Source organism: Clarias gariepinus, chromosome 6 (assembly GCF_024256425.1).
Source record: "Clarias gariepinus isolate MV-2021 ecotype Netherlands chromosome 6, CGAR_prim_01v2, whole genome shotgun sequence".
Classification (NCBI taxonomy): domain Eukaryota; kingdom Metazoa; phylum Chordata; class Actinopteri; order Siluriformes; family Clariidae; genus Clarias; species Clarias gariepinus.
The window spans coordinates 8,435,719-8,447,790 of NC_071105.1; the positions used below are offsets into that span (position 1 = coordinate 8,435,719).

At 41.0% G+C, this 12,072-nt stretch overlaps 1 protein-coding gene across 1 annotated transcript in view; it reads left to right on the plus strand.

The window, feature by feature from the left end:
• Positions 1 to 7,550, plus strand: part of nos1apa (nitric oxide synthase 1 (neuronal) adaptor protein a) — a 132,025-nt gene extending 124,475 nt beyond the window's left edge. Inside the window, exons 9-10 of the mRNA XM_053498459.1 lie at positions 4,947 to 5,112; positions 7,102 to 7,550. Coding sequence (XP_053354434.1) covers positions 4,947 to 5,112; positions 7,102 to 7,550 — 615 coding nt within the window. The remainder of the gene's footprint in view (positions 1 to 4,946; positions 5,113 to 7,101) is intronic.
• Positions 7,551 to 12,072: the final 4,522 nt, after the last annotated feature.

Here is a 12,072-nt window from a genome sequence, read left to right on the forward strand (position 1 = left end):
CCTGAGTTTGAGATCAGTATGTTTGAGATGTGTCCCACACCAGAGTCAGGAGTGTATATTGATGGACGTTTGGGAAGTGTAAAATTTTGTGGCTCCTGAAGTGGTATGGCCTGAAATGAAAAACGCAGCTGTTCATGGTTCAGTTAATCCTGGACGTATGGTGATTGAATTGTCCTTATATCGATGTGGCTTGTTTAAAATCAGCACCTTAAAACTCTTTGCTATCTTCTATACAGATACAGTATACTGTACTATAATGATTTATTATACCATTATCCAGCGTCACCTAAAAGAAAACAGGTTTTCTTTTGAGCTTTGTTTATCCAAAGTTTTTTTTTTCTTCATTACAATATCTCAGCAAGGTTTACCTGGCCTCTGTCACCTTTCATAAGCATGCATATGACCTGTCCTGGATGTTTCAGAAGCCAGAGCCGGAGAAAGAAAGAGACTTACATACAGCCAAACATGGTATTGGTACTAAAAAGTGTCTCGGCTAGGTGGAAAAGTGATTTTCAGATAAAACCCTATGACACATTTCTATTTCCTTTTATGTAGTGTCTGTAACTTTTTTTTATCTTAATTGTTCATCAGACGAAACTTGACCAATTTAGATTTTACATGAAAAGACATAAACCTAAAAAAGTGTATCATTCTAAAATTCTAAATTATTAAGATATTGCAACAAAAATTTGACATGGTTACGGACACTACAGATTTTTTGCTTTTTAAGCTTTTGCCAAAAAACAAAACTATTTAAGCGAAATTGTTTACAGGTCATATGCTTCTAGAATGCATACTGTATACCGACTTTAGTGTTAATACTCATAAAGAAATCTAAATAAAATTTTATTTTAAATGATTATTGTTTGAAGCGAAACAGTATAATGCTGAAAAATGGCTATTTTTTTTCTAGTGGCGCAGTGGTAAAGTGCCCGCCCTATCATCCGGAGATCGCGAGTTCGATTCCCGGGTGATGCTGTAACCTCTCGCAGACGAAGGTCTAGAGAGAGCTGATTTGCCGAGCTCTCTCATAGGGGAGGGATGAGAGGTACTTAGTGCTCTCGCATTAATCACGGCTCTACAGCCAATCAGGGGCGTCTGTGAGCTCACGCAGGCGGAAGGAGCCGATATCGCTGTCCTCCGAGTGTGTTACTTCGCCCCCAACAGTGTGTGAGCGAGCAGTTTGAAAAGATGCGATCAGCTGGCGTCACGTTGTGATAGTCTTCAGCCTATGACTGAGTGGTAGTAGTAGCTTAATGTGGGAGCCCCCTAGTGACGTGGAGGAATTGGACACGACTTAATAAGGGGGAAAATATGGGACAAATCCCAAAAATAATAAACAAATAAATAAAATCATCTCTCCAAAATGGCTTAAGTTAGCAAGATTTATTTACCTCGGTTTGTCCACTTTTGACAACACACCTGCAATATGGAGCAGCATAAACGCAATAAGAAGTCATCTGTACTGAGCAGTGTGACATATTATTGACACATTACATCATAAAATATCTGTCGTTGTCAGTGCACAGTGATAGTTCCAACATGACTAAAACAGATTACTTCTTCTTTAGAATTTAAGTACATCGAGTACAAAGGAAGAAAGGAAGATTTTTATGTTAAAATGTGTCAACATATGTAAAAAAAAATTTTTAAACAGTAAAGGTTTCGTTATAAATAAATTATTAATACTTTGCTGACTTTCCGTGGTGTTAAAGGCAACACTTCGTCTAGACATGGAATGAGAGGATTGTTCTCTGCAGATATTGGAACAGCATGAATATTGGCCTCAGACGGCTCAGGTCGACGAGGTTGTGACGCAGTTAATGTTTTACTTTCACCTTTTCTTAAAATTGAACTATAATTCTCTTTAAGACTCCAAGCTATTTGTCTTTGAACTGGTCACCCTCAGACTGACCAACAATCAGGGGGGACAGTAGTTTAAAATTCTTTGTAGCCTAAAGGTGAGGAGAATAACCCATGGAGGTGGTGGACAGTTCTGTAAATCTTTTTAAGTTTCTCTTTATGTCTCCACTTAATCGATTTTAGAATAACCTCAGCTAACTTCATGTTCTGTGGAATCGAACTGTGATTGATTTCAAAATAATATACAGTGGAAAGCTAGTGCGCTATATAGAGTAAACAATCCCTTGTTCCACACACCAAGTGGTGCACATGGGCCTACATTATGAGTTAAAGCGGGATTTGGGAATCAGCCTTGTGTTAAAAGCCAGTTAAACAGTGAGATAAGTCAGGAACCTGTTGAGTGCGTTGGCAGAAGCTTGCACCCACGTAATGGATGATCGAAACACCACACGACAGTTCAGAATCAACTCAGGACAACTGAAAAGCAGCTACTAAGGGCACAGAGTGTTGTTTTAGGTGATATAATGTTATCAGTTGTGTTGTCTTGCTGAAAGTGCTTGAACGCGAGTTTTGGCAGGTAGCTGCTCTCCTCCTTTTCCAGGTTTGTGCATGATGAGATGCATATAAACCATTAGCTTATTAGCTGCAATATCACTACACAGAGATAGGGAAGAAAGTCACAATGCGAGTTTTATTGTGCAACGGGTACTGGTTCCAATGTCAGTAGGTCGGGCCTAATTCATTAATTTGTTTCTTATATGTAAACAGAGATGATGAAAGTTTTAGACGGACCCATCACAGAAGAATGGTTCAGAGCTAGCGAATTCCGCCGATGTAATAACAGAAACACTTGTTTGTTTGTTTCTATCTTTTCTTCCTAATAGAATGTCTCAGCGAGAGGATGAGCCACCTAGTGATTATGTCCGGTATTACTTTGTTGTCTCAATTCTGTCTCCGTACCTTCACAGTATCTTTTAGTGGTGGGCAGAACTGGACCGCACGGGCCTACTTTCACCCACGCCAACAAATTAAACATTTCCTTGGAATTGACACATCTAACCATTCTTAAAGAAGGGCAGATTCCAATCAGAGAAAGAAGAAAGCAAATAGTAGTAGTTTTAATAATGACAGTAGATTTCGGTGCATACATTTTAACCTTAAACTATGTTTATTATATGGCTGTCTGAATGATTTCTTTTGTCCCCATACGAGAGAACTGACTGAGTTTCCACGTAAGACCAGCCCCTTTCACTATGACTGATACATCCAAGTGGGCTATTCATCATTCATTAAACTTTCCTCAGAAAATGCACAATGCCTCAGAGAGTGATTCGCTAAGGTCTATTGCAGACTAGATGTTTAGGGTGGAAACGTTCAAAAGAATGTTTTTGAAATCCTCCAATTTACAGCTTCTTTATCCTGTCCCAGAATTTGGCCTTCATGCATTAGGCACGCTTTATTATTTAGCTTTTTATACTCTTATACTAATGTCACTACTGACGTCAACTGTGAAGACAAAATGAATCAAAGATTAACGGTTGTGGATGTGAATATAAGTTATCCATTTAATTTCAAGGCAAAGGCTTTTACAAGCTGGTAGCATAAGAAGCGGTAGACCCAGTTGAGTGTTTTTCATCGAACAGTTTCCCATCTAATGAAACTTTTCTTATCTAGTTTACTACAGGTGGGGAAAAACAGCCCTGAATTTGAGTCTGAAATGTCTATTGAAAGCTGTCTGCACTCTGCCCCGAGTTGAAATACATTTAAATGATTCATTGTCTCCTGGCTCCATGGGGTGTCTTTAATGAAAAGTCAGTCTGGCTTTTTTCTTTTACTCTTGAAAATTTATTGCATTACATTTCCATGAAGAAGCAGGAAGTTTTAAAGACGCTGTTGTGACGCTGACGTAATGCATGTTGCTAGAACACTCTTGGCACATGCAGTTTTAAAATAAGTCTGCTGTAGGCATGAAAGCAGAAGAGGAGAATTTCATATCCCTTTTTATCCATTAACCTTTAAAAGCATAATTTGGGTTTACTTTTAATAACACGTCATGAATCACTAAGTCTTAAAGGTGAACTGTCTGCCACGAGGACGAAATATGACTCATCCCGGAGCCATAGCTACTTCAATTATGAAGATTTCATTATTTAATCCTGGGAGCCCTAAAATCATTTTAAGTTACAATACTGAAGAGAAGTATATAATATAATCAGTGCATCTGGTGACTCGTATTGCCTCCAGCAATCCCAGACAGAAGAAAGGAAACATGCCACCATTTGGTGCAGCATATCAGCGCCTGTGATAATCAATCAGCAGTCTAAGTGTTATCTTGATCATCAATTTTTTCTTGCCTCTATCTATTTGTCCTGATTGCAGAAGTATGTATGCTGTATGTCTCTAGTCAAGGCCTTCTGTGACTGAAGTTGCTAATGTTATGGATGATTATACTATGAATAAAAGTCCTGGGATGAGCACAAGATAGTCTTCATGATTACAGCAGCAGTTCTTACAGTAGATATAATATAATGGAGTCCCCATACTGTCCATGGCTTTTTTCCCATGCTCAATTGCACAGGCCAAAGAATAAGTGATTCTTATGTGGGATTAAACTCTTATGGTTCTTCTGGATTTGGATTTCTTTTTTTCCATAAAAAAGTGATGTATTACCATTCACTTACTCACTTCTATACCGGTTAAGTCTATCCCAGAAGACAGGGAACGAGCCAGGGTTCACCTTGGATGGGATGCCAATCCATCATAGGGCTCACACATACATACTTTCACATACTCATTCAAACACTATGGGACAGTTCCAGTTAGCCTAATCTACAGTACACATCTATGTACTGTGGGAGGAAACCAGAGTACCCAGAGGGAAACCCACCATACATGGGGAGAACATGCAAACTCCATGCACACTGACCCCGAGGCCGGAATCAAACCCGGACCCAGGAGGAGAAGCTGCAAGGCGACAGTGCTGACCACAACGCCATCGTGCCACCTATTTCCATTCAATGCTATGAAAATTAAAATGACATTTTCCTCTGCTTTGTGTTTTTTTTGTGTGTTTTTTTTCTTAGGTTCACCTGCTGAAGGATCAGCTCTCGGCGGAAGCAGCAGCCAGGATAGAAGCTCAGGCTCGGGTGCACCAACTGTTGCTTCAAAATAAAGACCTTCTGCAACACATCTCACTGCTGGTTAAGCAGATCCAGGAGCTCGAGCTCAAACTGAACGGCAACGGCTCCAGTGAGTCTCTCTCTCTCTCAGTCTCTCTTTGTCTCTGACTGCTGTTCTCATTCTGTCACTCATTCTCTTGTTTTGTCTTTTGTCTCATCCATCAAATCCATCCTAACCCACAAAGTGCTTCCACATCAACAGCATACCCTACAGTATCCTTGGTCCAGTTAGTTTTTACAGCTTTAGAAAGAAAGAAACTCACAGTATAGCTAATCAGAGCTGAGTCCTTTATTAAGTTATTAAGTGTTTGTCTGCAGAAGTAAGGAGTTTGTCTCCAGAGTAAAGAAGGGACACATGATAAATTCCTGTCTCTCCAAGTCGTATCTCTTTTCTATCTCCTCACTGATTATCCTCTATTCCCTATCCTCATCCGTTTTTTTTTTCCCACAAAAGTTATTTTATCTGTCTCCGATCCCCATAACCCACCCACACACACTCTTTCCTCATTTATGTTCCATCAAACCCTATCAGGCACCATTTTACACAATGTACAACAGTTCAGAGAGCTAAAACTCTCCCAGGCCAGCTGACACATCCCACACATTAGCCAGGAAATGATAAAGTGCCGCGTTCACCCAGTGGAAGCACCCACTACAATTTAGAGACCCATTATCTTGTTAAAGTGAGATCTTCAGGAAGGTAGGTGAAGCTTCTACAAAAGATAACAGGTGACACTCTTACAGTACGTGTTTGTAATAAGACATAGTGTGAGTTTTGATGTCGACCCTTTTTGAATTTGAGTGAGGTCATTGCACACCTACAGCGCTTCAGTAATCCATATGTAAATTTCAGTTGAACTTTGGTCAATCTTCTTCTCTGGCAGACTCTGTAAATCAGGACTCATTGTCATTATTACATTATTATTAATTATAATCAGGGTATTAGTGCCCCAGTGATTATGGCTTCATGATGCTAATTGTAAAGTGGAAACCCTGGCACGATTATTATTTTGATTGGAGCCTTGAGCAAAACCATTAAACCTTCAATAATATCATTCGTCAATCATTTGTTTAGTTTTTTTCCACCTAATTTAGTCGTGTCCAATTCCTTTCCACATTAAGGCTATTACTACAGTACCCGCCAGTCAGGGAGGATTGAAGAACCTCCCCGAACCACGTGGCGCCAGCCAACCGCATTTTTTCAAACTGCTCACTCACGCACCATTGGGGGGGTAACACACTCTGAGGACAGTGCTATCCTCTCCTTTCGCTTGCGTGAGCTCACAGACGCGTCTGTAGAGCCGTAATTAATGTGAGAGCACTACAGTAAGTGCCTCCCATCCCACCCCATTGAGAGAGCTAGGCCAATCTAGGCCCTCGGCTGCGAAAGGTTATAGCATCACCCGGGAATCGAACCAGTGATCTCCAGATGATATGGCGAACGCTTTACCACTGTGTCACTCTGGGGCATCCGGCATAATTTGAAAGTCAGTTGCGATCGCTATATTGCTAAAGGTTTGTAGACATAAGACCACGTCACCCATCCCAGTCTAGGTTATTCCTTCTTTGCTGTTATAATAACCTCCACTCTTCTTGGATGACTTTCCACTAGATGTTGGAGCATGGTTCTAGGGATTTGTGGTCAGTTGGCTACAAGAGTATTAGTGAGATCATGCATTGATGCTGGACAAGGAGGCCCGGGTTGCAGTCAAGCAGTCGGGTTAAACTCAGAGCTATTGAAGGACACTCAAGTTCATTTTCACCAAAAAATTAGCAGTCTATTCCTTCCTTGGAGCTGGCTTAGTGCACCAGGGACATCATTGTGCTGAGACAGCCTTGCCGCTCCAAGTTCCAGGGAAGGAAAATTGTAATGTTCCAGCATACAAAGGTATAGGGCAGTGATGGCTCAGACGTTACTGATCTGAAAGTCAGCCTTTAACCCTATCTGCTCCAAGGTGCTGTATCTTGGCTGAACAGTTTTTTTTTTTTTTTTTAAATAGGATTTCTGTTTACCAAAAATACTTTATCTGAATAATCCTCCCCCTTTTTATCTGTACAGTGGGATCTCAGGACAGTCTACTGGAGATCACGTTCCGAGCCAACGTGCCCCCGATCATCTGCGATGCGACGACGCCACGCCCTGAAGACATGGTCCTGCCACCGCTGAACGACGGCACGCAGCTCGCCCTGCCCCTGAGCAGTCCTTTAGGTAGGGACCAAAGTCTGGCTAAGTTTGAGTGTTTCCGTTTTCTCCCGGGACCGCCTCAACAGGATCAGAGCCCCGCCCCCTCCCAGGAAGTATCACCCTCATCCCGGGAGGAGCTGCTGGGGAGCCTGGAGCTGCTCAAGTTCCGCGAGTCGGGGATCGCCTCGGAGTACGAGTCCAACACGGACGAGAGCGACGAGCGGGACAGCTGGGGGCTGCAGGATGACAGCAGCCTTCGTCTGCTCAATGTGCTCAACCGGCACGGTCCCTCTGACTGCCTGGACGATGAAATCGCCGTTTAGGCTGGGGGACGTGCTGACGGCTACAGCTAAGTGTGCTAACTGCTCATCTGTGTCATAAACTGCTGTTCTGACTGCTGATTTTCAGAGACGGAAGCAGGTGGGAGGATTCCCGTCACGGTCTACGTGCCAGGGAGTTTTGCGATTGCACATGACGAGGGGTACCAGATAGAAGGGTTTGGTATCTCATTAACAGGAAGTAATAGTACACAGTTCATTGCTAGTTGGTTATGCGTAATGTGACAAAATATTACACATAAAATATAAAGGAAAAAAAATCTATTCTGGTTTGTTAGTGATAAAAAACCATCATTGTGCTGATTTGTATCTTGACCATCTTTTATGTTGAACAGTCGTACCAGCACAAACTACAGCACAAATGCAGCATAAGTGAACTTCAATTTTCTGTTCATACGGGATGCAGCAGATTATTTACTGCTTAAATCAAATGATTTTATTGCGTTCATGATGTTATTTTTGTTTCGTCGTATCCAGGACTACATAGAAAATCCACTACTTTTTTATTTTAGTAGTAATTACACTGCAGTCAGTAGGAGCTGGTTCATCAAGCAGCTAATCATCGGCGAAGAATATCAACCTAGCACTTTTAACTGCATTCAGTGCCATCACTGGAACCAGTCTAATCATCTGTTTAATTGAAACTAAACTGTGATCTCAAGTTCATATAGTTCCTTGGAGTTTTCGAATGTGCTGTGTAAATACAGCGGTAGATTCAAAACCACTTTCCCAAGCAACACTACCATCACGCCATAAATAAGCGGTCAGACTTTGAGTGAAATAATTGACAGATGTATTATTTTAGAATCCGTGTCGCCAGTTTTTTTCTTTCATTACAGTGAAGCATATATGGTATAAATGCTACCGTAAAGGAAACAAAAACAACGTAAAAAAAAAAAAAAAAGCATATGTGCTTGTTTGAAGCTGTACCATGTTTTTTTTCCCTGCTGTGATTTTATTCCTGCACTGATTAATGCATGTGTACACTGCTGAGCACTCCGCTCCCATAAGTGTTACCACTTTACCATCTGTCATCGAACAAAAGGGAGACAAAGCCGCTAAAGATAGCAAAGATTCTTTAGCTTTATTTCATAGATGATTCGGTTTGAATGAAAGGAACGCTGCTTTGCCTGTAGAGCAGAAGCATGTTCAGATGATTAAAGCCTGAAGTGAACAAAAACGGCTTTGAGTCAGGGAATCTAATTAGCTCGCAGGGAGAAGGTTTTTGCCACAGTATCGGCTTTTATATCATTAGCAAGACTATATTCCTAAGGTGCAATATATTAAATGTATGGGTGATTTCATTACTGTGGCACCATTAAGTCTTTATAACGCCATACATCATCTATAGCACTTATCCTGTATAGGGTGGTCATGAGGGTAGTGGAGCCTGTCCGAGGGAACTGAAGGCACATGGTGGAGTACACCATTGATGGGGACAACTTTGGGCTGTTGGAGGAATCTGAAGTAACAGGAGGAATCTAGCAAAGCACAGAGAGGACATGCAACCACAAATCAGCGATTTAAAAGTCCATCATATGTTTGTTTTTGTTTTTTTGTTATTATGGCTTGCCTTTGGCTCTTATATAAGGAACAGGACGAGATGTAGAAAGTGTGTCATCATGTAGTTGGGGAAATTTGGACGATGTCATTTTCTGTTGATCCTTTGATGGTGAATATGTTCAGGTTTAAGGTTGAGTTCATTGTGAGACATGAAATAAAATGTATATTATACATAACTGGTAATGGATAGTTTAAGGAAAAAGATGAGAAATGCATTAATATGCCACAAATTTGTGCGTATAGGAGGCTAGGTTGTCATGAAGGGCTATACCGAAAGTAGCCTAATGTGACAGGTTTTAAATAACTGATATCAAAATTGCACATGGTGGTAGAGTAAGTCTTCCTCTATACAAAGGTACTACTCAACATGGTCTCTATCACAAGCAATGCATTTGCTCCATCTTTAACCTGAAAATCATACATCTATTACAAGCATTGAACATTACCTTGTTTTTAATTAGTCAAGAAAAAAAATACTAATTAATTTCTTTTCCAGTTCAGTACAGGTATAAGGCTATAAGGTATAATTGCTACATTTCCAAAGACACCGCTGCATCATCCACCCCATGGCCCAGAGTCAGCGTACGCTGCCGTAGTTAATAACCGTTCAATTAGATGCTTATGGGGAATAGATCGTTAATGTCCGCAGTGTTATTTCACTCGTCTGGTGTGTGGGTACAGTGAGATTACAAGCATTAGGGCTGTGATGGTGGAAACTCCAGTGAGACCAGATATAAGAGAATTAGCACATGACACTGAAAAAGCTAGATATAATTAATATATATATTTTTTTTCTTTTAGTCTGTACTCATACTGATTGCAGTAGTGGCACTGTAGTCAGTGACATCTTTTAATGAGCTAAGATAAGTAAGAAAATTATTTTTAAGCCAATTAATTGCTAAAGGTTAAATAAAGTGCATCTTTTTTTGTGACATTGCTGACTTTCCAGTGTCTGATGATTTGCCGCTGATGATTCTGTTAGAGCTTCAGTGAAAAATCAGAAACATATGAAGTTGAATAAGAGTCTGAGCTGTCTAAAGTCTGAGCTACGGTAACTTCCAGCTTGGTTGGCCCAGATATTTGTGGTGAGAGAGATGTTTGAACCGAGCCTGGCTCTTGTGCTGGTTTTAATGAGCGTGTATAAAGCTGTCAGCAGCCAAGGTGAGAGCGGCTCTGTGACTGAGGCTGACAGCACTACGTCTTCATCGGCCTTCAGGGAAAGTGTGATGGAGTGTTACTTTCTGATCTACAGCTGTATTTCTTCGTGTCATGCTGTGGCTTTTTTGTACATGTTACGTGTTTGTTGTTGAAGTGAAGCTTTCGGTTTGGAATTGTACTGTGGTTCCTGATTATTCGTTTATATTCACTTTTATAAGCAACATTTACAGCATTTGGCTAATAGCTTTATCCAGAGCGACTTACGTTTTTATCTTATTATACATCTAAACATGGTCTTGATCAAGGTCTCAACAGTGGCAACTTGATGGTGTTCAAGTTTTAAACCGGGACCTCTACAAACATCTGAGCAACACCTTAACCACTGAGCTACTTCTGCTTCTGTTAGTTTTTTTGGAAGTTTATGACAACTAACTAATTTAGCTTGCTCTTTATATTAGATGTCTTATTATTTACAACTCTGGTGATTCAATCAATCCATCTCGGAATCTCTGTAGTCCAACTAGGGTCCATGGAAGCCAGTGGTGACCAGTGTTGGGGGACATTACTTTTTAAAGTAACTAATTACATTACAAAATTACTGCCATTCAAAAAAGTAATCAGGTTTTCATCTTTCCGCGCGTCGGTCCTCACGTAGAAATAAACGCATAGGTGAGATAGGGGTATAACAGCAGGAATAACAGAGGGAGGCGGTTTATGGGTCGGGCCTTGTAGGACGACTTTCTCTCACACACACACACACACACACACAATAACGGATTGGGAATGACTGCTGTCTGGCTAACGGATTACACGAATTCTCTGAAACTAAATAACCGAGTACTTAAATGGCGGACCTGACCTGTTCGATTACTCGTTACATCAAAAAAGTAATCTGAGTACTCTCTACACCCAACACTGCAGGTGACCATTGTATTTATTCAAGGACCTGACACTATTATCAGCTTCTCACACGCTACGGGCAAGTTGAGAACACCAGTTAGTCTAATCTGCATGTCTTTGTACTGGAAACCATAATGCTCTGAAGAACCTGGAAAAAAACAAACCTAAAAAGCAAGAAAAACACAGCAGGAATCAAACCTGAACTCTGGAGGGGCAAGGCGACAAAGCCACCATGCCGCCTTAACTCTGGTAATTAGGAGGTTGTTTTCGCCCATGGCTTCAGAGTTACATCATGTACAGATAAATGTAGAAAAAAGCCAAACCATAACTTTAAAATGTAAAATATCAAGCGCAATATTGTGTAGGAACCCCTTGTACCCCCTGATCAGCTCTGGTTCCTCGGGGGGGACATGACTCCACAAAACCTTTGGTGCGGTGCTGTGGTGTCTTGCATCAGGACATTTCTGGTGTTTCTTTTGGATGCTGTGGATTGCATTGATTGGGTGTGGCCTTCATGGGTCAGACTTGTTTGTCTGGTCCATTCCATGAATGATTGATCGGATTGAGATCTGGGGAATTTGGAGGCTGGATCAAGAACCTTGAAGTCTTTGCCAGCTAGGCCTCTTATGGAGCAGGCTGTGGTGCACTGAGTGTTGGCTAGCATTGACTTTCTTTCAGCAATTTGTGCTGCATTGGCTCAAACAGGACAGGCTGGCCTTTGATCCACACAGGCGTTCAGTAGATAAGTCTTGGGGGCTTTTGATCGTATCGGCAGTTTAGTGGTACTGTATATTATTGATACTCGATTTTATTCATGTCATAACAGTTGGGGTTAATGCTTTTAACTCAATTAAAATACTGAAATCTCCTTATGTGTGCTTACTAA